The sequence below is a fragment of the Camelus ferus genome, chromosome 11 (genome assembly GCF_009834535.1).
Source record: "Camelus ferus isolate YT-003-E chromosome 11, BCGSAC_Cfer_1.0, whole genome shotgun sequence".
Taxonomy (NCBI): Eukaryota; Metazoa; Chordata; class Mammalia; order Artiodactyla; family Camelidae; genus Camelus; species Camelus ferus.
The window spans coordinates 14201223-14227356 of NC_045706.1; the positions used below are offsets into that span (position 1 = coordinate 14201223).

At 35.6% G+C, this 26134-nt stretch overlaps 1 protein-coding gene and 1 non-coding gene across 5 annotated transcripts in view; one reads left to right on the forward strand and one right to left on the reverse strand.

Moving 5' to 3' along the window:
* ATRNL1 (attractin like 1) overlaps positions 1 to 26134 on the reverse strand; it is a 593456-nt gene that overhangs the window by 470709 nt on the left and 96613 nt on the right. For all 4 annotated transcript variants that reach the window (XM_032490833.1, XM_032490832.1, XM_032490834.1 and 1 more), the window contains exon 10: positions 12723 to 12877. In XM_032490833.1, coding sequence (XP_032346724.1) covers positions 12723 to 12877 — 155 coding nt within the window. The remainder of the gene's footprint in view (positions 1 to 12722; positions 12878 to 26134) is intronic.
* On the forward strand, positions 24738 to 24809 carry TRNAA-GGC. Its single transcript has one exon. It is a non-coding gene; the product is annotated as a tRNA-Ala (tRNA).

A 26134-nucleotide genomic window follows, 5' to 3' on the forward strand; every position in this document is an offset into this window, starting at 1 on the left:
GTATTGCCAATGAACATCATGAATAGTAAACTCTACCTCAGAGCCTGTTTCCCAGAGAATACAAACTATGATAGTTGGTACCAGGACTGGTACAAGAAAGCAGGAAATAAGATGGAGTTTGGAAGCTGAATCAGAGACTGCAGTTCTAGTAATGAAGAATGCATCACTGGTGGTAGGTAAATCCTGGCACAGGGTGGTCATCCAATTGTGAAAATTTAAACTAGTGGTACATTAGGGAGGTAAGCCAATGGAAGGTAATACTCTAACAGGTATGAGGTATCAGATGTTTAAAAAGCATTAATACTAAAAGTATTAACATATTGGAATTCGTGTCTACTGCTTAACCTCACTAAGCTTTAGAAAAAGACAATGAAAGGCTGGGAAAGCCAGAGGTTCTCCTTAGTGTCATATACACAGGCTGCCAAGTATCGGAGGTCTGCTGTTCCAAAGATAAGGTTCCAATAAGAAAGAAACAAGACCCTGACACACAGGATGGGGACATCTGAGTTGATATCCCTGAAAATCTCTGCAAATTTTGCACTCCCAAATTTTCCTGAATCATCTGAGACTACAGAAGTGGTCCACCCTACCCCACTGAGAGTTAGTACTCCACCCTTGCTTGAAAATAATGCAGAGGCTTCCCTCCAGCAGGACCTGCACTCCAGTTCAAAAATCTACTGACATCTTCCCTATTGGCCACTAAGCCTGTAAGCTGGCTCAGCATAACTAAGCCTATTATATGCTGGGATTGCTAAGGAAAAAAGAGACTATACTCCAAAGGATCTGCAAGACCTAGACAGCATAAATTGATGGAAGTTGGGGGGTTATACATGGTCCTAGATTCAAAAGGGAGTTTTATCTAAAGGGTCAGGATCTTATACTAGATTAGGAAGAATTTATTTATCTGAACGCACTCTCCAAGGTACAGGATTTAAGATTTATTCCCTGACAAGAAACCTGGGAGATGGTGTGACCTCACTATCAAGATGAGTTCTATGCACAGCAAAGGAAACCATCAACAAAATAAAAAAGCAACCTACCAAATGGGAGAAAATATTTGCAAATCGTGTATCTGATAAGCAGTTATTATCCAAAATACATAAAGAATTCACAAAAGTCAGTAGGAAAAAACCCAAACAATCTGATTTTAAAAATTAGGAGGAGGAACAGAATATTTTTTTCAAGGAAGACACAAAAATGGCCAATATGTACGTGAAAAGGTGCTCAGCATCATTAATCTACAGGGAAGTGCAAACCAAAACCACAATGAGATGTCACCTGACAGAATGATCACCAAAAGGACAAGAGATGGCAAGTGCTGGCAAAGATGTGAAGAAAGGGAACCTGGGTGCACTGTCAGTGGGAATGTACACTGGTGCAGCCACTATGGAAAACAGTATGGGGGTTCCTCAAAAAACTAAAAATAGAACTGCCATTTGATCCAGCAATTGCACTTCTGGGTCTAAATCCAAAGGATATGTAAACAGGATATCAAAGAGACACCTGCTCTCCCATATACATTGCAGCATTATTCACAATAGCCATGATCTAGAAACAACCTGTCTGTCAATAAATGAACCAAGAAAGAAGATGTGGTGTGTATATATGGAATATTATTCAGTCATGAGAAAGAAGGAAATCCTGCTGTTGTGGCAACATGTATGGAGCTTGAGGGCACTGTGCTAAGAGAAATAAGCCAGAAAGAAAGGGCCAGAAGGTATGCCATTCACCAAGGCCATGAAGAATGTGATGGTGAGAGGGCTACTACGTCACTAAGAAGGTGGTGGCTTTCCCCCACAGGCCAAAGCTGATGATATGAAAAACGGTAGCAGAACTGAGTTCAGGGATGGAGACAATAGGAAAATAGAGGCCAGGTGGTGACAGTTAAACATCAGAATCCAATCCAAGTAGAGTGCAATTATTGTCATAAGCAGCAAGGTCGAAGTGTCTGCCAAGGGGACTGACCTATTGCGAATTATAGAGCTGTTCAAGAGAGCACAGCATCCCTAGAGGGAAAATAGATGGGCAGCCAACAAGGGTACTGCCTAATGTGTATCATCAGAAGAAAACAAGGATAAATGATCAGAAGGCTGATGGCAGATGCTGCAACAGAAAGTCACAATTCATTGCTCAATTTCTGGACCTGAGCCACTTTTCAAATCCAGAGCTGATACACTTAAAATCTGGCCCAGGAGGAAGAATCCTGCAATAGCACATCAAGGGTACATGATGATAGTGTCCCTAGTTCTTCCTCAAATGTACCAATGGTCATTTCACTGGGTAACGCTAGCCTAGAGAAAAAGCAACCACAAACATTTCAAGTCCTGTTGGACACAAAGTCTGAGCTGACACTGACACATCATGGCCTTTCTTTATTGTAGGGATAATGTGGGGGTTATTGAGGAAATTAATGGCATTCTGGCCAACATTCTGCTCAAAAAGAGCCACTGGGTCTGCAAACACACACACGGTCATGTCCTAAGTCTCTAGATTTATAACTGCAATAGACATTCTTGGCAAATGGCACCACCGCCACCTTGGGTCCTTGGCTATTACAGTGGGAAAAAATCAAGTGGAAGCCACCAAACCGTTATCCCTGTATAATAAAATAAATTTTAAAATAATGTTACATTTCAGTGGGAGTGAAGGGGAGAAAGTATTATCCCAAAGAATCTAAAGAATGCTGGGATAATGGGTGGGTCCCATCAAATCATTTAAATTACCAATCTGGCCCCTGTAAACTAAGCCTAGAGGACAATAGCCAAGCACCAAGTAGTAGCCCAAATTGCAGGCACCGTGCAAGCTGTGTGTCTTTGTTAGAACAGATTAACATGGCCATTGAGTTGGCAAATGTGTTCTTTGCTAACTCTCAGAAAAGAGGACCAAAACCAGTATATATTCATGTAGAATGGAAAACAGTATACATTCACAATTCTGCCTCAGGATTAAATTAACTTTTGTCACAACATAGTCAGAACACATTTGGTCCAGCTGAACATATTGCAGAATATTTCATTGTTCCCTTACATTACTGGCATCATTCTACAGATGAACAAGAATGGCTAATACGATGGAGGCCTTGTTGAGACATATATGCTTCAAAGGGTGGAAGCTAAAACCTACAAAGAGTCAGAGAACTCCCACATAAATGAACTATTGAGGGGTCTAGGGGTCAACAGCATTCTGAGACAGCTCATCTGAATTCAAACACCAATTATTACATCTTTCAATTCCCATTAGAAAGAAGAGAGCTAACCATCTGGTAGGTCTTCCAGGGTTCTGCATGCAGTATCTTCCATTCCTGGGAATACTGTTCAAGCCCACATATTGGAAAATACCAAAGGTTGCCAGCTCTGAGCATGCGCCAGGGCAGAAAACAGCTCTACTATGGGTCCAGGCTACACTGCAAACAGCCCCGCAGCCAGGGTCACATGACCCAGTAGATACAGTTACTGGTAGAGCCACTGCTGGAAAAAGTAGAGTGTGGAGTATACAGAAAGCCCCAGTGAAAGAACCCCAATGTGGACCCTACACACATGTCAAAGACCGTGCCATCTGCAGTGTAAAATGTTATACCTCCATTCTTGCCATGCTATTCCTTGGCAGAGACGGAATGCTTGACGTGGGTTATTAAGTGATAGTGTGTTCAGAGTTTTCTATCTACGCTGTCACTGTCACCAATAATCATAAGAACATGAAATGGAAGTTGTGCCCAGGATCAAGCATGAGCAAGAGCACAGGGCAGAGGCCATCCGCATGAGCTGGCAGCTCAGACTTCACGTCATCCGCCATTGCTGCACCAGCACCCATCCCTCGTCTTACAGGCACGGCCGTATGAGGAATCCTCTATGCCCAGATAACAAGCAGAGGAAAATGCAAATATGTCAGCTTGATATGTGGACACAATTCAAAAATGGCCATCACTTACAAAACAGCTTCATTCAGGGATGGCCTGGAAGAACAGCAGAAGCGGGAAAAGCCTCCCAGCTGGGGAAGCCACCAAGCAGTGTGCCCTGTGTACACTGAGTGGAAGGAGAAATGGCCCGAGAGCAGTGGTTAATGACCTAGTTGGCTGGTCAGGAGTCTAGAAGAAATATTGGAGATCAGAGACAAGGAGGCTCTGGAGTAGAGACATGTGGATGGACACATTTGAATGAGCATGAAATATGAAGATCTTTGTGATAAAAGTTAGAGAGCATCCAACATGGAAGAGACATTAAACAGCTAGTAAACAAACGACCGAGACAGCTAATGTCAGTCAGTCTCTATCACAGGACACCTCAGGGCTAACGTAATGAGCACATAAACTAAGCAGCCATCTGGCAGAGATGGAGGCCATCCCAGAGCACAATAACACGGGCTCCTTCTGAACGAAGCTGATGGAGCTACTCTTACCACTAAATATCCAGCCTGAAAGCAAGATATTAATTCTGATCCCCTGATAAGGCCATTCCCAAAGAACATTAACTGGACATTTGATGGCAAGTTGACTACACTGGGCCGCTTCCACCCTGGATGGGCCAACAATTCATTATGACAAGAATAGATACATATTTTGAGAATGTGTTTGCTTTTTCTGCCCACAGGGTCTTAATCAGCATGACTATCTTAGAAATTACATGTTTGATCCACCAGCATGGGATCCCATGTAATCAGGAGACACACTTTTATAGCAAAGGAGGTACAGAAATGGGCCCATGACCATGAAATCCACTGGATCCCAGCCACACAACCTGACAGAGATTTGTTTAGGCACAAATGAAGCACCAGGACGCAGGATACACTTGAATTAAAAAAAAAACTTTAAATGGTTCTGTGTCCTCAGTAAGAGAATGCATCGGTCCAGAAACCAAAGAGTAAAAGCCACTCCTGGTGGCATCAATTTCAACTACATAGTTGGGGAATTTGTCCTTCTCATCCTGCAATTCTAGGCTCTGCAGGATTAGACGTCCTATTCCCCAAAGGGAAAATATTCTGGCAGAAGAAGTAGCAATGTCCCATGTAACTGTAAGGTCTAGTTGCCACTTGTACATTTCAGGCTTCTCATGTCAAGGGACCAGCAAGCAGGCAAGGAGTTTCTGTCTTGGGAGGAGTAATTGGCCCTGACCGTCAAAGGGAGGTAGGACTGCTGTTACAAAATGAGGGCAGGGGAATATATTTGGCACACAGATGATCCATTTAAGTGTCTCTTGGTATCCCTTTGCCAAGTGTGATGGGACATAGGCAAGGGCAGTAACCCAGACTAGAAGGTACACAAGGTTCAGGAACTCAAATACCTAATGGTGAGGGACTAGGTCATGCTACCAGATAAGACACAGAGACCAGAGCTGAGGGCAAGGGGTATAAGAGAATAATGCATGAGGGTCATGGTGAATGTCTGTTGCAGCCCAGAGACCAGCTGCAGAAGACAGAGCAATAAACTAGGCTCCCCCAGGAAGAAAGGCCCACCAGAATCCCGGAGGAGACATTTAGCAAATACACTTGAAGAAGTGGGCTGAGAATGAATCGTGATGAACATGGGAGCGCAGCGCCTAAATATACCTTCAGGGAAGGACTTGCTGCCCTGCCTCTAGGATTGTTATCAGTGAGCATCACTCAGCCACCAGCCCCTGCAGAAACCGCCTTAGCTACAGGGCTTCCTCACCCAACGTTCTACCCTCCTGAGAGTGACCCTCATCCAAGGACTGGTCAAGGCCATCATGTTGTAATGAGGAACAACTCTCACGGGCATTTCAACTACAGAGTTGCCTGGAGTTGGCTGAGGCTGTTAAGTCTGCTTGATTTTTACTCTCTACCCACTCCTGCTCCTTCTGCCTCCCTTTCACAGCTGCTCAATCCAAGGACCCAGTAAGGACTCTGAACACTAAACTCTGTCACAGAGTTCACTTTTCAGAGAACCCAAACTGTGACAGGGTTGTTTGTCACCTGAGTCTAACCTAACCATACTGACTGATACAACACAGTAAGTGTGAATTTTCCTCCGCACTATCTTAAAATAGCTGGCAAATTGTTTTCACTCACAAACTTGTTTAGGAAGAACAGAATTTAACTTGAGAGCTTATTAAAACCTAATTGATATAAGCAACTTTGGCAGCTACAGAGACAGTATTTCATGCTTGTTGATACTGGCCCACCTGCCAGGATTTTTCAACAGAATGGAAAGAAAAAACCATTGGAGCAGCTGTAGCAAATACACTTTCCACTTATCCCTTCCAGCTTTTTCAATAATAACTAAACAGAATGTTGGGCTAGATAAATTCTGTTCCTGAGTTTTCACATTCTTGATCAGGATTCTCTGTAAAACACAGGTTAGTTTTCCTGTAAAATGCAGAAGTTATCAAATGCCTTAAAGCTCAACACTAAATTAATATAATTTATTTACACGTAGTCTCTTTCCAATCCTACATTATAAAGTCTCTTGCATTATAAAAGTCTGACTGCAATCTATAATCATATTTTTTTGCCAAGAAGAAAATTTATTTCCGGAGCACTCAGGTCATTATCACTTCATGAACAGTTCAAGGCTAGAGAACTAAAGCAAATTCCACGCAGTTACTGACATCATGAAAACTGACAGAAGTACCATTCCACACCAACAGAAAAGCCACAAAGCAATAAAGACCAAAGTAAAATATACTCTGGAATACAGACTTTTAAAAAACCTGTGCTACAAGGTACCCAATATTTATTTACAAACCATACACCCAATAAACTATTCTCTCAAACACAAATCTCAGCAATCACAATTCTGTGCTGTCAGGATTATTCACATATGAGAGGCCACATACGTGAAAAAAACATACGCTGAAATTTAGAGACAGATTTTTTTTATCAAATATGCATAAAATAGTACAGACCAAAAGTGTACATTCAATGGCTAATTTTCCTACAAATACTCATATTATTCCATGAAAATATACATCTGTAATACTTTCAGAACACATTTTTAAAATTCTTTAATATTCCATTTTAAATGCCACTTCATAAGTCAGTATAAATTGCATACTTGAAATACGCTAAAAAGAGCACACGTGTGAGTATAAGACTCAAAACTAGTCGAATACCAAAAAAAAACAAACAAAAAAAAAAAACAAAAAAAAACCTTTTGTTAACCATTTGGATACTTCTGCAACAGAAAATAAATTTCTGGATGTTGTCAATTTTTTTTCCACCTGCCCTTGAAATGCTGATGCTTCACTGGGTTCCCCCTACCCAGGTAAAAATTTCTCTTAATATTCTAAAAGGTGTGTACCTTTCCCAGGTTATTTCTTTCATACCCACAGTTTCTCTCAGGATTTGTCCTCTGGCATTCATTCCATAAATATTTATTTAGCTTCTTACCCTCTGCCCGGCAAAGTGGGCATCACTCTTTGACTCTCAATCTTAACTTAAATGTTTTCATCGTGTTTTAACACACAGTATTATTTCCTGTCAGCTCCAGTAAATAATCTTGATGTAATAAATTATATTTATAGTCTCTCTAATAAAGAATCATACTTGAAATCCTACAGTAATTCCTACTTGGTCATGTTTTATTATACTTTGAAGCACTGTTGAATTCTATTTGCTAATATTTTATTTTTGATGTTTGATACTATATTCATGACTGTTTTCCCAGCCTTCTTCCCCAGAGGTTTTGAGACACTTAAACATTTTTCTTTCATTGTGTATTTTATTTCAAGAATCTTTACTTAGCAATTTTTACATTCAAAACAATCTCTCAAATTGCTTAAAGATCTGTTAAGAGAGAGATTCATTATTCACTACTCTTTTTTTCTCCTTAATTTTTTATTCAAATATATTTTAAATTCAAATATACCTTAAAATCCGATTAAATAATGATAAAACAAATTTTCTTGAGTGTCTTGCTACATTAACAAATATTATATATGCCTTTTCTCTAATTAAAGATCATTCAAATGTTTCCTGTAAAATCAGGAAAACATCAATATCAGAGCACAGTGGTAAAATCAAAAGAAATTTGAACTTGGACTTCGTGTAAAATTCTGAATACACCATCTTACCTATGTAAGTATGGTAACTTTGTAACTTTGGGTTTCACCTATGTAAACCCATGTAACTTTGGGTTTCACCGTGCTAAATTACAGTTTCTTCCTGTATAAATGAGCACAAGAATACACACTACATAGATGTTATCAGATGCTGTGAGAATTACATTATAAAATTTATGTAAAGTGCAAAAACACTATTGGGAGCTTTCAGCAAATGTTAGTTCTCCCTTTCCTCAAAGCAAAAAGTCGCTTTTCCCCTTACTTATGGGCCTCTTTCTCAACAAAGCAGAAACTACTATTTCTTCAACGCAACAGCTTACTACAGAAAGAAAAAGAACACCTTCAGCAAAGAACACAGTAAAGCTTAAAACAGTCAACAGCTGGCTAAATGCATTGAAAAAAAAAATGTATGAATGATTTTAAGAGCTTCTCTGATGGACAAAGAAACAAAGTGGTTCTAGCAGGTGGCCAGGCAAGAGGTGCTGCTTTTGTCCCTAAGAATTTAACGAAGTACATGGGCAAATATTGATTAACAAAGAGAGGAACAAATAAAATAACCTCCAGAAAATAAAAATAATTATAAACATGAAGAACAAGCAAGTTTGATTTGTTATAGTTTTGCTGGAGTGTTCCAAAAAATTAAATAGTTAGATGTTTTAATTTGAATATGATTTTTAATGAAATTCTGTACCTTATAAAATCACATCCATTATATTGCGTGTGTGTGCATATATAGAGAGAGATATATGTCTGTCTATCTATATATATATATCACTCTACAGGGTTGTACAAAAATATATATGCTATGTTTCATAAACTAGCTAAGTGATTTTTAAGGGTATACTGAACCACAATGCCACTGTGTTTAAAATGATTATTATACATTACCAATTAAAGTAATATTACTTCTTTAAACATGGAATTAAGTATTTTTCAAGTTTTTTTTTTACTAAGTTTGTTTTTAAATAATTGCCTACCAAGAAGCTAATGTCATAAGTAAAACTGTCATACATAGGAAATTTATTTTAAAAATTCTATTACTATTTTGATTTGGTTTGAAGTTTCATTTGTTTTGCTTTCTGCAAGGTATATTTTGATATAAATCTGACTCCCTACCCTATTCTGAAATAATCTAACACAAGAAATTACATTTTTGTGACTCTACTATATTTTTGAGGAAAGAAATACAGTCAATGTATCTCTGAGTTACCTTTCATCTTGTTTCAGAATTTTATACAATCTCTTAATCCTTAGGTAAATTTTCTTATTCAAGAGTAATACCTACCACTTGTAATTAAAAGCATCATAAATCTATGTTAAGCCTCCTGAAAAATCCTATAATAGCTTTTTATTTGATGATTCTGAAATATTGTCTCAAGTGTCACTTCAGTTTTAAGGTATGTTTCAATTCATGAAAATCTCTCACTTGTAAATGTTGAAATTTTCAGTCAAATCACTCAAAAGATGGGTGGTTCACTAAAGAGATATGAAAAATATACAAACTACTTGATTCCTTTTTCACCACTGACCCTATAAAACTAACTTTTATGTCAATATTTACTTTCCCCAGCCAAAGTTTCAAAATATAAATACGTCTAATAACATGAGATCAACTCAGTGAGACATGTTTTTCCATCGCATCTTTAGTCTCGTTATGTACTAGAAGGTTATCTTTACCAGAAAGATCATTTTAATCTTGAATTAAGTGCAATAATGATATCCCTAACAATAAAAAATCTCTATTAATAAGTTTCCAGATTTAAACTGTCTTCAAGCTAGATTTACACACTAGTAACATTAAGTAACATATTATTCTATATGTTACAGTCCACCCAGTCTTATTCACCAGCCCTGGCTCTATTATCAATTGCACTTAAGTCACTTTTTAAAAATATAAATATCAGTGCCTAATTTAAGAGAATTAGATTATACGGGTCTGGTTTTTTCCCTTCAGCCTTCAAAGGGAATGCTAAGGTACAGCTATACTTGAAAATCACCATCATATGCCTTCTACATCCATCACATATAATGAGAACTGGAAAGGCAAGGTTATATCCTCAAAGATTAATGATATTCGCTACATAAAATTCACTATGACAGTAAGGTTGAAATAGTATATTTTAGAGCCATGAAAAATCAGTATTAGCATACACATTTTTATTGTTTAAACATTATAGAACACAAAGCAATCAGCTAAATCTTCAGGTGTATGCCAGTTAAACAACGCCATAAAAGTCCTAGTGTACCGTACTAAAGAGAAAAACTAGCAACATGACTTTTTTCTCCTAAAAATGATCTATTTTCTAGTTGGTGCATTATGTGATGGTTGTATTTCATTTCCACAAAAATATACTTCATAAGGAAAACAAGTATTTTGGGAGACATTTTTTGAAATATGAAAAATACTTTTCCCTGGAAAATATGTCAACATGTGATGCTACAAGCCCAGGAGAATAAATACGGGGGTGGGGGGGTGACTTTATTAGGAACTGCGTAGAGAAAAATCAAATAAGGTAAAATAACACATTTCCATCCTGTGTTGAATTTATGCTGCTTTATGCTTCTATTGTTAGTTGTTAGCACAGTGCAAACAAAATCCTATGTTAAAGTATAATACTGTTTAAAATATGCTATTCTTCCTCCAATTTGATCAATTTGCTTGAAGAATGAAACTGATATTTGCTTCTATCTTTCCACAGCATTAAGAAACATAACTAAATATAAAGCATCTGGTAATCTGCTACCAAAATTAAGAACATACAATGGACCCAACTAAACAGCACAGTACAGACAAGCGGAAAGGCCAGCGCTTTAGAAGTTAAAAAGAAGCCAGATCTACCACCTGCATGGCTTTGAGCAAATTCCTTCTACTCTTGTGTTTAATAATCTGAAAATGAGTTTATTAACACTTTTTATAAGGTAATTAGAGAGGTTACAATTATCATATATAAAGCTCTTAGTAAAGTACCTAGCTCTTAGAATACACAACAAAGAGTAGCATTTAGAATAATGATAATCTGAGCTCTTGCTTGCACGCTCTGTTTCTCTCTGAAAAACTAACACCTCTAATGCCTTTCACCTTGGTAAACTTTTTTGATGCATAAAACCTAAAATATGGTCATCTTAAACAATACGAAAGAAATGAAATAAATTCCCAATACGTCAGCTACAAAACAACTCAACATTAATTTCCTCATTTAAGCACAGAAATTAGGTAGAAGCTCCTAGAAGAATCGTTTTCAAAGTTTCAAAATCTCACTTCATGGATCTTTAACAATAATAACAAAATTCTATACTTTTCCTAATATTTTTATCCCAGAAGAAAAACAAATAAAATGTCCCTCTACCTGAAGAGAAATAAGCTTACCGTCTCATTGCTATAGCCAAAATAATATGTTGACAGCGCCAGCCTGGCAATAACAGGTCATAATAAGCCAGCCTAGACTCAGTACTTAATTTAACCTAGTTTTCTGGATCTCAGGCACTGATCTGCAAACCTTCGAAAAGCCAAGACAATCCCATTTTCATCATGAAGCATGACTTCAAATTATTATTTCACAAAGGTAAATATTTAATTATCTACGATCTAAAAATCCTAAAGACAGTGGATTCTTTTCATTGATTACTCACAGACAGATACTCATAGAGTTTAAAAAGCATGCTTGACTTTATTACAGGAATTCCCTTCCAAACAAGCTTATAATAGTTTAGAGATCAAAGTGCTTATTAATAGTCATAAATTTCTTTATATGCTGCCACTCAAAATAATTTTCCAAAGTAGATTATGTGCCTTTACGATGTTTAAGAGCAAAAGTATACGTCTTGCACCTATTAAATTCTTCGGTCTCTTTTATTTTTACTTATCAAAGTGTTTCCTAATAGCTTAAAATTGATATATTACTTTATCCCAGCAATAAAAAGTACTTTTAAGTACTGCTAAATGTATTTTAAATATCAGCTAGGCTTTATCTATAATACAATATACAGAGAAGAAATTTTTTCACTACAATGGTCTATTGGGTAGTTAAATTTAGTATTTCATTCATTACACATTCATTTAATATTCAGAAGTTGATAGGACTATATATAGATAGCATAATTAAAATTAAGTGAATCATGCAAATGCACTGCATTTCTGGTTCCCTAGTGAAGATTTTTATTTAGTTACAAACATTCCTAGATATGCTCTGGGTTTCTGTTTTGTTCCAGAATATTATTTCTTTAGCTTTTCTATCTCTATATTCCTTTCTCTAATTCTATAGCTTCCTCTACCAAATAAGTATACCTGGCAAGTCAATGTAATTGCATCTTTGTTCATCCCCACTAAATCTCAAATGCTTGCATTTCTACTTTTTGTGAGGTAAATTTTACAGTGTTCCAAAACTACCCACTATCAAAACTAATATGGTGACAGTCAAACAAAATAGACTGATAAAGTGCCCAAGTAGGGATACAACACACAATAGCCTTCAAAAAGGACATTCAGACCCAGATTTCCCCTGCCTCCACCACTAACTCACCCCAGTTCATCGGCTCTCCTGCCCTGCACTATTGCTATGCTGAAGTTAGAGAGAACTCCATTCACAATCCGTCACTGACGTTCTCTCTCTAAGATGACATACACACACGCTGTCAAATAATGTATTTGAGAATCTCTACATGAAAAATTTCTACTATTTCCTACTTTGTACAATCCTAACAGATACATACCTATGTCATATGCCAGGAAATCGGCAGAAAAACATTTTGCACCGTTACTCAAGGAAGTGTCATTATGGGTATTTCCTCCAAAAATAAGCATAGCTCCATTGATAAGAACAGCTGAATGAAGGTATCTGGCAAACCCACTTTCTTTCAAAATAGTCCTACAGGATAAAATTTAAAAATGTATTACAAAAGATAAAAAGACCCCCCTGATTTTATATATATTACAAAAGGATCTAATTTGCATATAGAATTTTCCTCGCAATTGTGAAAATAACATGCTTTATTATTTTTAACCACTCATAAATGGCCTCTAAATGTCCATATTTTTAAAAAATATTCTGAGATTCACAGTACCTTAAAATGCTTTGAGGAAACACAATATTAAACATAATTGTTAACGATTTTGTAATAACTTATAATTTGAATTTTGTTTTCATTTATAAAAGTAGGAAACAAAGCTCCTTTAAACTGGAGAATAAAAGTATCATCAATTTTAAATACCAAAGTAAATAAAAAGTTTAATATAATAAATTTACTTTAAACAGCATTTAGTTAAAACTATACAAATCATATTGATCCCATAAAATGTTTTTTAACTTTTTTAAGTATAAGCTATCAGTAAAAGTGTACATATCATAAGTCTAAGACTCAATGAATTTTCACAAGATGAACACAAGTAGGTAACCAGCACTAAGATAAAAAAATTAAAAATTACCACGATTCAAACAGCAAAGATTTCTTTTGCTGTCTTTATACTTTACAAAGTGGAATCATATAGTTTGTATTCATCTGTATGTACGTTCTCTTGCTCAAGATTTCTGAGATATTTTCACGCTGTGTATAATTAAGAATCACGATGTATTTTGAGGAACATTAAAATTAGTATAAATATTCTTTTAATGAAAGTATAACTCTGAGAGAAATACTACAAATATATGCTCACAATTATATTTTACCTGAATGAACTGATATATAAAAAAGGTTCATGACAATGTGAATCAATATTTTATAAATACTCTATAAACAAATCCTTGGTACAGACAAAGAATCAGAATGTCAACATAGTTATATGGATAGTATACTTAGTAAGGCATGTATAGTATCTCAAAAGCCATAGGTTATGATACCAATTAATGCTTAAAGACTATGGAACAGACTTCTAGCAATATAAGGAGTTCCATAAAAAATCTCCCCAGGGAAAGAACTATAGTTGGTAAAGTTAACTTTTAAAAAAAGGTAACTATTTTGGGTCTCAAAAATTTTTGCCAAGAGCAACAATAAAGAAATACTTACTCAAGAATATCTACTAAATTTCTGTAGGAACAGCAATAGTCCATGATATTTGACTCATTACCAACTCCCATCCTTCCTACCACTGCCACCTCCCCACACACACACACACACACCCTGTTCAACCACAGGCTGGTAAAGTCGAAAACAGAATGCCCTTTATCCCTCAGCTCCTAGTCCATGCCGTTAAAACTTAACCAGGAGCAGCAGACTGGCAATACTTCTCACGCCCCCTACCTAGCTCTTGGTGGCAGGAGATCCAGTCAAGGAGTAGGCATAAGAGGTCTGAGTGCTCCTCCACCACCCAGCGCCTACCAGGTGGAGGCTGGAAGTATACACTGGACTTCAAGGCTAAGAACACAAGGACCAAAAAATCTTCACCCCTAATTCATAGGGCAGTAGTTCCAAGATAAAAGAGGCAGGCTGAGAAGAGCAAAGGCTATGATCCCCATCTAATGCCTTACACATAACACAGGGATGTAACTGAAAGAAGGTCAGGCTATAAATCCCACCTGTAATTCCAAACTCCTACAGGGAGAGGAAGCCTAAGAAAAAGAGAATTCCACGGCTCTCCCAAGGGAACTCGACTGCATTTGGCACAAGGTGGCCGTCTTCAAGCCTTAAAGGCACTCTTAGGAACAACAGAGGTTTTGGTTATAAGCAATTAGGAGATTGCTCCATGAGAACAATAAGCTAAAACACAGACCAGCTAGAAGTTTATTAGAAAGAACCAGGGGGAAAGACAGCTAATGAGAGCCTTGCAGGTGTCAGAACTTCAAAGACTGGCCCCAAAGACTACCACTGAAAAAGGCTTGAGATGGAATTCAGACTCTGGAGCAATTTATGCCCCAGAGAATTGTTGAAAATAACAGAATAATCAATTGGGAATTAGTGGCGGCTATGAGGTGAATCTGATACAAACAGAGGCAGACAGCTTAACAGGGAGCTCAGAGGAATAAGTCAAAGAGCCCTGCTAAAATTATTGTCATCCTGCAGTGACTGTGTGCATCCCCAGGCCGTACCATCTACGGAAGAACATCAGAGGATGCATTTAGAGGAAAAAAGACACTTCACTAAAAGAGTTCAGGTAAGTCACTAAAGAAATAAAATTACAACAGCCCCAGAGATGAAAAGCCAGGATCTAGAGTTACTACAATATATTATCTAAAATGTCTGGTTTTCAGGGAAAATTACGGCATGCAATGAAATAAGAAAGTGTGACCCAAACACAGGAATAAAAGTAAGCAACTGAACTACCTTTGAGAGAACCGAGATGTCAGATAAGGCAAAAAAAGATTTCAACTTAAAGGAAACAAGGTTTAAAAAGTAAACTATGACATGATATATAAAACATCAACAAAGAGAAATTACAAGAAAGGAAAATGTGGAGTTGAAAAGCATAATATTAAAATTTTAAAACTTAGTAGCGAAGCTCAAAAATAAATCTCAGCAAGTAGCGGGCAAAAATTAGTGAACTAAAAGGTAAATCAACAGAGATTCTGCAATCCAAAGAACAGAGGGAAATGAACAGAGCCTATGAGAAATGTGGAACACCATTAACAGCAACACATATATTACCGCGAATACTAGGGCACAGGAGAAAGAGGTAAAAAAAAATCTTTCTAGAAATAATGGATGACAACTTTCCAAATTTAATGGAAAACATTAACATATACATCTAAGAAGCCCAACAAATTCTAAACAGGAGAAAAACACAGAAAGAGCCACACTCAGACACAACATAGTAAAGATACTGAAGGCCAAAGAGAAAGAGAACATCTTAAAAGCAGTGTGAGAAAGAAGGTTCTTCACATACAAGAGATCCCCAAGAAGATAAACAGCTGTCTTCTCATTAGAAACAATAAAGGTCAGAAGGCAATAGGGTGGCAAATGAAAGTGATGAATTTAAAAAAGTCAGAATACAAGCATACAGGGAGAAAAAATAGCAAGATGGCAGAAGATTAAAGCACTGATTTTATCAACTACTTAGAGACAAAAGGTACTTAGTACCTTTGTGCGAGTCCAGCAGTCCAACAGAGAAGTCCCAACACCACTTAGAAAAAAAATTCCAAGAATAGAAGGACTGAAGAGAGTAAGAAGAACAGGTTCGCTTTACCACATCGCCTCCCCCAAGGCAACAGCTCACTGCCAAGAGAAGCTCCTTCAAACTGCTTTTTCTCCCATGGGGGGAACGTGAGAGCCTACTAAGTGCCCAGCTTCCACAGCCAAGCAGAATGATGCCCAAGAGGCCCACTTCTTTCTCGCTCCATCCAAAACAATGACAGGACTGGCAGGAGAGGGGGAAGGGGTCTCACAGCAACCAGGGTACAAGACACAACAAAGGGGGCTAAGGTTTCTACCAACCACCTCATAAACTCCACCAAGACTTCGTAAGATGCACCACCTGCAGATTCACCCCAAGTAGCACGTGCATGCTCCCAACAATCCATAAACCCCTCCCCTACATAGCCATACACACCCCTGCAGACAGCACACTTGAGCTTCTGCAGGTCATGCACAGGCACACGCATATGGCTGGCTCAACTCTTTTGCCCTGGCAGAAGGTGCAAAACCTTGAACACTTCAGGCACTGCCCTAGAGAAAATAAGTAAGAGGCTCCCAACACCAGGCCTGGCTTTGCAGAATGGAGAAAATATAATGTTCAAAATATATACAAACTTGTGTAAGAAATAAGTGTTGGTGAGGATGAAGAGAAAAGGGAACCCCTTATGCACTGTTGACAGGTATATAAATTGGTGCAGCTACTATGAAAAACTGTATGAACGTTAAAAATTAAAATAGGAACTACTAAATTATCCAGCAATTCCACATCTGGGTATTTATTCAAAGGAAACAAAATAACTATCTCAAAAAGATATTCACACCTCATGTTCATTGTAACATTATTTACAGTAACTAAGACATGGAAACAACCTAAGTATCCATTTATGATGAATAGATAAAGATGTGTGTGTGTGTGTGTGTGTGTGTGAATAATATTCAGCCATAAAAAAAGAAATCCTGCCATTTGCAACAACATAGATGATCTTGAGAGCACTATGCTAAGTGAAATAATTCAGAGAGAAAGGCAAATACTGTATGATCCTATTTACATGTAGAATCTTTAAAAAAAAATAATAACTTATACATAAGGAGAACAGACTGGTGGTCACCAAAGACACATGGTGAAAGGTGAGTGAAATGAGTAAAGGTAGTCAAAAGCATAAACTTCCAGTTATAAGCTAAGTAAGTCCTGGGAATATGGTGATTCTAGTTAAAAATACTTTATTGTATATTTGAAAGTTCTTACCACAAGAAAAAAATAATTCATAACTGTGTATGGTGATGGATGTTAACAAAACATTGTTGTAATCATTTCACAATTCATACATATATTAATTATGTTGTAAACCTAAAACTAACACACAATGTTATATGTCAATTAATTTCAATGTGAAGTAATTAATTTAATTTTAAAAGATAAGTGTTGGTAAGGATGTGAAGAAAAGGGAACATTTCTACACCATTAGTGGGAATGGAAATCGGTATAGTCAATTTGGAAAGCAGTATGGACATCCCTCAAAAAATTCAAAATTGAACTACCAAGAACTAACATATAATCCAGCAATCCCACTTCTGCATATGCACCTAAAGGAAATGAAATCAGTGTCTCAAAGCTATACTTGCACGTTCATGTTTATTGCAGTGTTATTCATAGTAGTTGAGATATGGAAACAACCTCAGTGTCCTTCAACAGATGAATAAAGGAAATACATATGTATAATAGTCAGTCTTAAAAAAGCAAGAAATCTTGCCACTTGTGACAAAACGGGTGAATCTAGAGGACGTTATGCTAAGCGAAATAAGCCAGACATAGAAAGACAAATACTGCATGATCTCACTTATACGTGAAATCTAAAAAAAGTGAACTCATAAAAGCAGAGAATAGAACAGTGGTTTCCAGATAATGGAAAGTGGGGGAAATGGGGAAACAGTGCAGTGTACAAAGCTTTAGTCACACAAGATAAATAAGTTCTGGAGATCTAATGTACAGCATGGTTACTATAGTTAATAATACTGTTGTTGTATACCTGAAATTTGCTAAACTACTACATCTTAAGTGTTCTTACTCTACACATCAATTAAAAAATGTATCTATGTAAGATGATGGATATGTTAATTAGCTTGACGGTGGTAATCATTTCACAATGTGTACGTATATCAAAGCATCACATTTACACCTCAAAAACATCCAATTTTTATTTGTCAAGTATACCCCAAGGAAGCTGAAAAAAATGTCAACCAAGATTCTTATATTCACAAAACAATCCTTCAAAAATAAAGACAAGACAAAGACACTACCAGATTTTAAAAACTAACACATTTTTGGTAGATCTGCCTTATAAGAAACTAAAGAAAATTGTTCAGCCTTAGATCATTTATTCCATCCAGAGTGTTAGCAAAGGCACTTATGTAATTATAAAACAAAGTATGAATGCATATTTTTTCTCCTTTCTTTCTTAATAAATTTGAAAAGCAACTGTTTTGAAATAATATATATGTAATTGCATTACTGGGCCATAACGTATAGAAATGCTACATATTTGACATTAACAGCACAAAAGGACAAATGGAAGCAAAACACTGTTGAGTAAGGAAATAATGCCAAAAAGTAAATCAAGTCAGTAAGAACAAGTGAAAAAAAAAGCACACAAAAATAACAACACTGACATAACATATATCTGCATTCCTTTTTACCATCAGTCTCTTTAAAAGACTTAAAATTATATAAAGTAATAAGTATAACAATATACTGCTGAGTTTGCAACATACATAGACATTATACATATAATTATAATACCACAAAAAATGGAAGAGAGAATAAAGCTATATAAGATGAAGATTAGAACAGAAAATAACATAGGATAGAAAAATAGAAAAAAATCAATGAAGTCAAAACTTCTTTCTCTGAAAAAAAGTAAGACATTGACTAACTACCACTTATACTGAACAAGAAAAAATGAAAGAAAACCCAAATTATTAAAATCAATAATGAAAGGAACATAACTGAATCTTACAGAAATATAACAGATTATATAACACAATACTAAACTGTAAAGCTTTATGAAATACAGAAACAACAGTACCAAATGAACCAAGTCCTTGAAAGATACAAACTACCAAAACTGACAAAAGGAGAAAAAGAAAATCTGAATAGACCTATAAAAAAATCAAGAGACTGAATTTAAAATTTTAAAAGTTTCCTCAAAGAAAGTGATGGCCAGAATGCTATGCTGTATCTATGTATTTGGTAGAATTATATGAAGATTAATATGACTTCTTCACAAACTATTCAAAAATATAGAATATGAGGGGGGGGTATGGCTCAGGGTTAGAGTGCATGCTTAGCATGCATGAGGTCCTGGGTTCAATCCCCAGTATTCCCATTTAAAACAAAAATTAAATGAATACATAAATAAACCTAACTACCTCATCCCCCCAAAAGAAACAAACAAACACAAAAAATTTATTTATTTATTTATTTAATATGATAGGAGACTACTCAACTCATTTAATGAGGACAATGTAACTGATAACTAAACCATACAAAGATATCACAGGAAAAGAAAACTACAGGCTAATATCGCTAATATCTTTTATGAATATAGATACAGAAAGCCTCAACAAAAGACAAGCAAATTGAAACCAACAATATATAAAAAGCACTATACACCATTACCAAGTGAAATTTATCCCAGGAACGCATGGTTGATTTAACATCTGAAAATCAATCAATGTTATACACTGTGTCACTAGAATAAAGGAAAAAAACAAATGATGCATCTCAAGAGATGTAGCCAAAGCCTTGATAAAATCCAACACCCTTTCATGATTAAAAAAAAAAAAAAGAGAGAGAGATAGAAGGGAACTTCCTCAACGTGATGAAGCCTGAAAGGTGCCCAACACCAAAAGATACCATGTCCTAATCCCCAGAACCTGTGAATGTTACCTTATTTGAAAAAAGTCTCTCTTCAGGTGTAATTAAATTAAGGACTTTGAGATGAGAAGCTCATTGTGGATTATCCAGTGGACCTAATCCAATGACAAGTGTCCTTATAAGAGACACACAGAGAGGAGGAGGAGGTAATGTAATTGTGGAGACAACTGGAATGATTCAGCCACAATTCCAGAAGTACTGACAGCCACCAAAAGCTGGAAGAGGCAAGGAAAGGAATTTCCCTTAGCACTTCTGGAGGGGACATGGCCCTGCTCACACTTTGATTTTGGATATCTGGCCTCCAGACCTGTGAGAAAATACCTGTCCATTGTTTTAGCTACACAGTTTGTGGTAATTTGTTACAGCAGCCATAGAAAAGTAATACAAGGGACATCGACAAACAAACAAACAGAAAACAGAAACTCAGCTAACAACACACTTAATGGCAAAAAACTAAATGTTCCCCCTCCAAGATCAGGAATAAGACAAGGATTTTTGCTCTTGTCATTTTTATTCAACTTTTTTTGTTTGTTTTTGGTTTTTTTATTTGTTTGTTTATTTTTTTAATCAGAGGTAACGGGGATTAAACCCAGGACCTAGTGCATACTAAGCACATAATCTACCATTGAGCTATACCCTCCCCCTACTTCTATTCAACATTATACTAGAGATTATAGGAAGGAAAACATTCAAGAAAATGAAATTAAATACATCTAGAATGGAAAGGAAAAACTAAAACTCTCGCTATTTGCAGATGGCATGAACTTGTATATTGAAATTCTAATGAATCTACAAAAAACTGCTAGAATTAATAAACGAGTTTAGCAAGTTTGGAGGGTAAAAAATAAATATGCAAAAATAAGTTGTATTTTTATAACCAGAAATGAAAAAGCCTAAGATAAAATAATATAACAATTCAATTTATAATAGTATCAAAAAGAATAAAATATTTAGAAATATAATGAAAACAGTGTAACAGTTATACCATGAAAATTAGAAAATTTTGAGGAAAGAAATTAAAGATAGCCTATTTATAAATGGAATGACATACCATTTTCATGGATTGGAGAACAAAATATTGTTAAGATGACAATACTCTCCAAATTGATTTACAGATTCAACTCATTCCCTATAAAATCCCAGCTGGATTTTTTTTTTTAATTAACAAACTAATCCTAAGATTCATGTGGAAATTCAAGGGCTCAGAATAGCCAATTCAAAGAACTGGAAATGCAAAGAAAGGAAACAATACCCTTCAACAAATGATTGTTCTGGGGCCATTGGATATCTACATACAAAAGAGAGAAACTGAACTCCTCCCTTACAATATACACCAAAACTAACTCAAAATTGATTAAATGCCTAAATTTAAGAGCTACAAGTGATAAAACTCTTAGAAAAAAACAACAGAAGTCAATATTCCTTGCCTTGGGTTAGGTAGTGGATGCTTAGATATGACACCAATAGCATAAGTGACAAAATACATAACAGATAAAGTGGTCTCCAAAACTGAAAATTTTTGAGCTTCAAAGGGCACTCACTGTAAATAAAATGAAAAACATACAGAAGAGGAGAAAATATTTGCAAGCCATATGTCTCATGGAGGACATATCTAGAATATATAAAGTACTCTTATAACTCTACGAATTATAACTCTAGAATTAGAGGGGAATTTCCTCAGCTTGATTTTTTTTAATTAAAAAAAAATATGTCCTAACAGCAAGAAACTTGATGCTTTACTTCTAAGAAAAGGAACAAAGCAAAATGTACTCTCTCACCACTCCTATTCAACATTTTACTCGAAGTCTTGGCTAAGACAATAAGGAAAGAAAAGGAAATAAAAGATACACAAAATGGGAAGGAATAAATAAGTTCACATTTGTTCACATACAACGTGATTGTCTTTGTAGAAAATCCCAATCAACAAAAAAAACTCCTGGAACTAATAAGTGACTATAGCAAGGCTGCAGGATACAAGTTAATATATGAAAGTCAATTGCTTTCCTACATACCAACAATGAACAATGGATATTTGAAATAAAGACAGAGCACCATTTATATAGCACCCCAAAAAACTGAAACAGACATAAATCTAACAAAATATGTATAAGATCTATATTAGGAAAATTACAAAACTTTGATGAAAGAAATCCAAGAAGTAAATAAATGGCTAGTCCCTACACATGGATAGGAAGACTCAGTACTGTAAAGAAGTCAGTTCTTCCCAGTTTAGTCTATATATTCAATGCAGTTCCAGTCAAAATGCTAGCAACATATTTTGTTGATATCAATAAACTGATTCTAAAATTTATATAGAAAGGGAAACGATCCAGAATAGCCAACACAATACTGAAGAGGAAGAACACAATCAGAGGACTAACACTATCTGACTTCAAGATTCACTACAATAATCAAAACAGTGTGGTTTGAGGAAAGAACAGATATACAGGCCAATAGAACAGAATAATGAGCCCAGAAATAGACCCATATAAATACAGTTAACTAACCTCTGACAAAACAAGAACAAAAACATCTCAACAGAGAAGGGATAGTGTTTTCAATAAATTGTGCTGGAATAACTGGACGTCCACATGCAAAAAAACCAAAAATCGAGACAGACCATACACCTTTTACAAAAATTTTAACTCAAAATGAATCACAGACCTAAATGGAAAATGGAAAACTATAAAACTTCTAGAAGATAACACAGGAGAAATCTGGGTGATCTTGAGTTTGCTGATGACTTTTAAATACAGCACCAAAAGCACAATTCATAAAAGAAAAAAAATAAGTTTGGGTTTCATTAAAATTAAAAACTTCTGTAAAAGACACCATTTAGAAATGAAACAGTAAGCCACAGACTTGGAGAAGATATTTGTAACAAATATCTGATAAAGGACCTGTGTCCAAAATATACGAAGAACTCTTAAAACCCAACAATTAGAAAACAAACGTGATTGAAAATTGACAAAAGGTCTGAAAAGATACCTTTACCAGAAAGACACACAGATGGCAAAACAAGCATATGAAAAAACGCTCAACGTCATAGGTGTTAGGGAATTACACACTAAAAACACGAAACACCACTACACACCTATTAGAAAGGCTGAAGAGTTCAAAACACTGACTCCAAATGCTAGCAAGGATATAGAGCAACATTCATTGCTGGGGGGGATGAAAAATAATACAGCTAGCTACGCTTACAAAGCTAAATACAACCTTATACAACTAAACACTCTCACAAACATAATCCAGCAATTGTGCTCACTGGTATTTACCCAAAAGAGCTGAAAATTTATGTCCATACAAAAAACTGCATATGGATGTTTGTAGCAGCTTTATTCATAATTGTTAAAACTGGGAAATAACCAAGATGTTCTTTGATAGGTGAATGGATAAACAACTATACCACATCCATACAACAGAATATCATTCGGAGATAAAACAAAGAGGCTACTGAGCCATGAAAAGACCTGGAGGAACTTTAAACATATTGCTAAGTGAAAGCCAACCTAAAAAAGGATGTATACTAGATGATTGGAACCATATAATGTTAAGAGCAAAACAATGGAGGCAATAAAAATATCAGTGGTTGCCAGGGATTTGGCAGGGAGGGAGGGAGGTGAGCACACATGATTTCTAGGGCAATTGAAACTATTCCGTATGAAACAGTAGTGGTGGGACATGCCAATATACATGGTGTAAACCCATTGCACCTACAACACAAAAGTAAATCTCAATGTAAATCATGGATTTTAGTTAATAATAATGTATCAATACTGACTCATCAATTGTAACAACTTACTACACTAATGCAAGACGTTAATAATAGAGAGACTTGGGGTGTGAAGGTATAGAAGTATTTGGAAACTCTCCGTACTTTTCACTCATTTTTCTTTAAACCTAAAACTGTTCTAAAAAATAAAGTCTATTAATTATAAAATAACAACAAAACAAAATGGCAGTAATAAAAATTGCAGTTGCTTTTCCAGATAAGATATCTCTACTGCAATAAATAAATCCAATCCCTAGTGCCTGGTATGAAGTTCTTTTAATATACGAGTTAAAAAATGGGATCCAGGTTTCTCACTTTCAAGGGGGATTTACAAACATGGAAGAGAGGAAGGCTAAAATAAATCCTGTGATGTTGTATTACATCATTATACAGTTTAGGCAGACAGACAGATATACAGAGATATATACCCATTTCTATAAATAGATTGAAACAAGCATGTGTTTGTATACTTTCTGAGTCTATCTTCTAAGAGGGTCTGTAAACACATCAAAAAAGTAATGAACATACCTAGTCCCCTAATACTTGTTTTTAAATACCATTCTCTACTAAAAGTAACCTAGGTTCCTTAGAAAAATGACTTATTCCAGAAAGGAAACTACAAGATGTAAATAGATTTTTCTTTTTTGGATCTGTGCCAGAAAATGGAGACGTACACAAAGAATAACTGGGGACATGTCTAAAGAACACAGGAGCCTGACTGAAAGGAGGTCATGCTGACCAAATCTGGAAAACTTTGAACACCAAAATAAAGAGCAGTAATTGATTATAGAACATTGAATAAAATAAAAATTCATCAATTCATAATGATGTAAATGAACACACAAAATGGGATATTTATAAGGAGTAATATTAGAATATCACCATTTGGTAATCATTATAACTTATTTCTCACAAGAATGATCAACGGACATTAAAACTAGTGTGTAAAAGAGGGGAGGGTATAGCTCAGTGGTAGAGCACATGCTTGGCATGCATGAGGTCCTGGGTTCAATCCCCAGTACCTCCATTTAAAAAAAAAAAAACTAGTGTGTAAAAGTTTAATGAGAAACAAAACATTTACACAGTCTATAAAATATCTCCCCACAAGGTATTTATTAATTTACAAAGGAAAAATTGTATCTTTACAGTGGAGAAACCTGGAAACACTTTAACCATTACTCTAACTAAGATATTAAAATTACCCTCCACATGACTGTACACAGCAGCCTCGTTCATAATAGCCCAAAGTGAAAACATCCCAAATGTCCATCAACTGATGAGTGGATAGACAATATGTGGTATATTCATACAATGGAATATTATTCAGCCATAAAAAAGAATTACGTACAGAAACATACAACAAGGTGGATGAACCCTGAAAAAAATCATGCTAAGTGAAGAGTTCAGACAAAAAAGGGCACGTGTTGTATATTCCATTTATATGAAATGTTGATGATAGTCAAATCCATAGAGACAAAAAGTAGATTAGTGGTTTTCCAGGAGATGGAAGGACAAGATAGAGGACTATATGGGATTTCTTTTCGGGGTGATGGAAATATTCTGGAATTACTGATGATGGTTGGGTAACATTATGAATATACTAAAACTCACTGAATTGTACATGTTAAATGGTTAAAATGGAGAATTTAATGTTATATGAATTTTATTTCAGTATAAGATTTTTTTTTAAAAGAAACCAAAACAGTCATAGGAGGACACATTTTAGTATTTTACAAAAAAACCAAACCCTGAATCTAACCATGAGGAAACATTAGACAAACCCAAACTGGGTCATTCTTTGAAAGAAAGGCTGAGATTGTTCCAGATTAAAGGAGACTAAAAAGATATGGCAACTAAATGTGTCTAAGATCATGGATATGATCCCACACTAGAAAACAAAACCCAAACCTGGCAAGGAAAAAAACATCAAAACTTGAAAAGGAACAGTATAAGAAGGAAAAACCACAGGCCAATTTCACATGTGAACATAGATGCAAAACTTACTAAGAAACTGAATTCAGCAATTAAAAAGTTCTATATTTTTAATAAATAAATATTAGGAAAATTGGAACAATTAAATGAGGTCTAAAATTATAAAATTCTATCAATGTCATTTCCTAAATTTGATACCTATGTCATTATGTAAGAGAATGTCTTGTTTTTCAGTAAATACATTTAAAAATATTTAGGCTTAAGGGGTAAAATTAAGCACAACACTGCCAATGGCCAAGCATTTATAATTCTAAGTAAATAGTTTAGAGAAATTTGTATATGAATCAACAAAAAACTAAAAAAGAACATGTGGACTATAATTATTCATAATAGGAAAAACTGGTGCATTCCAAATATCCA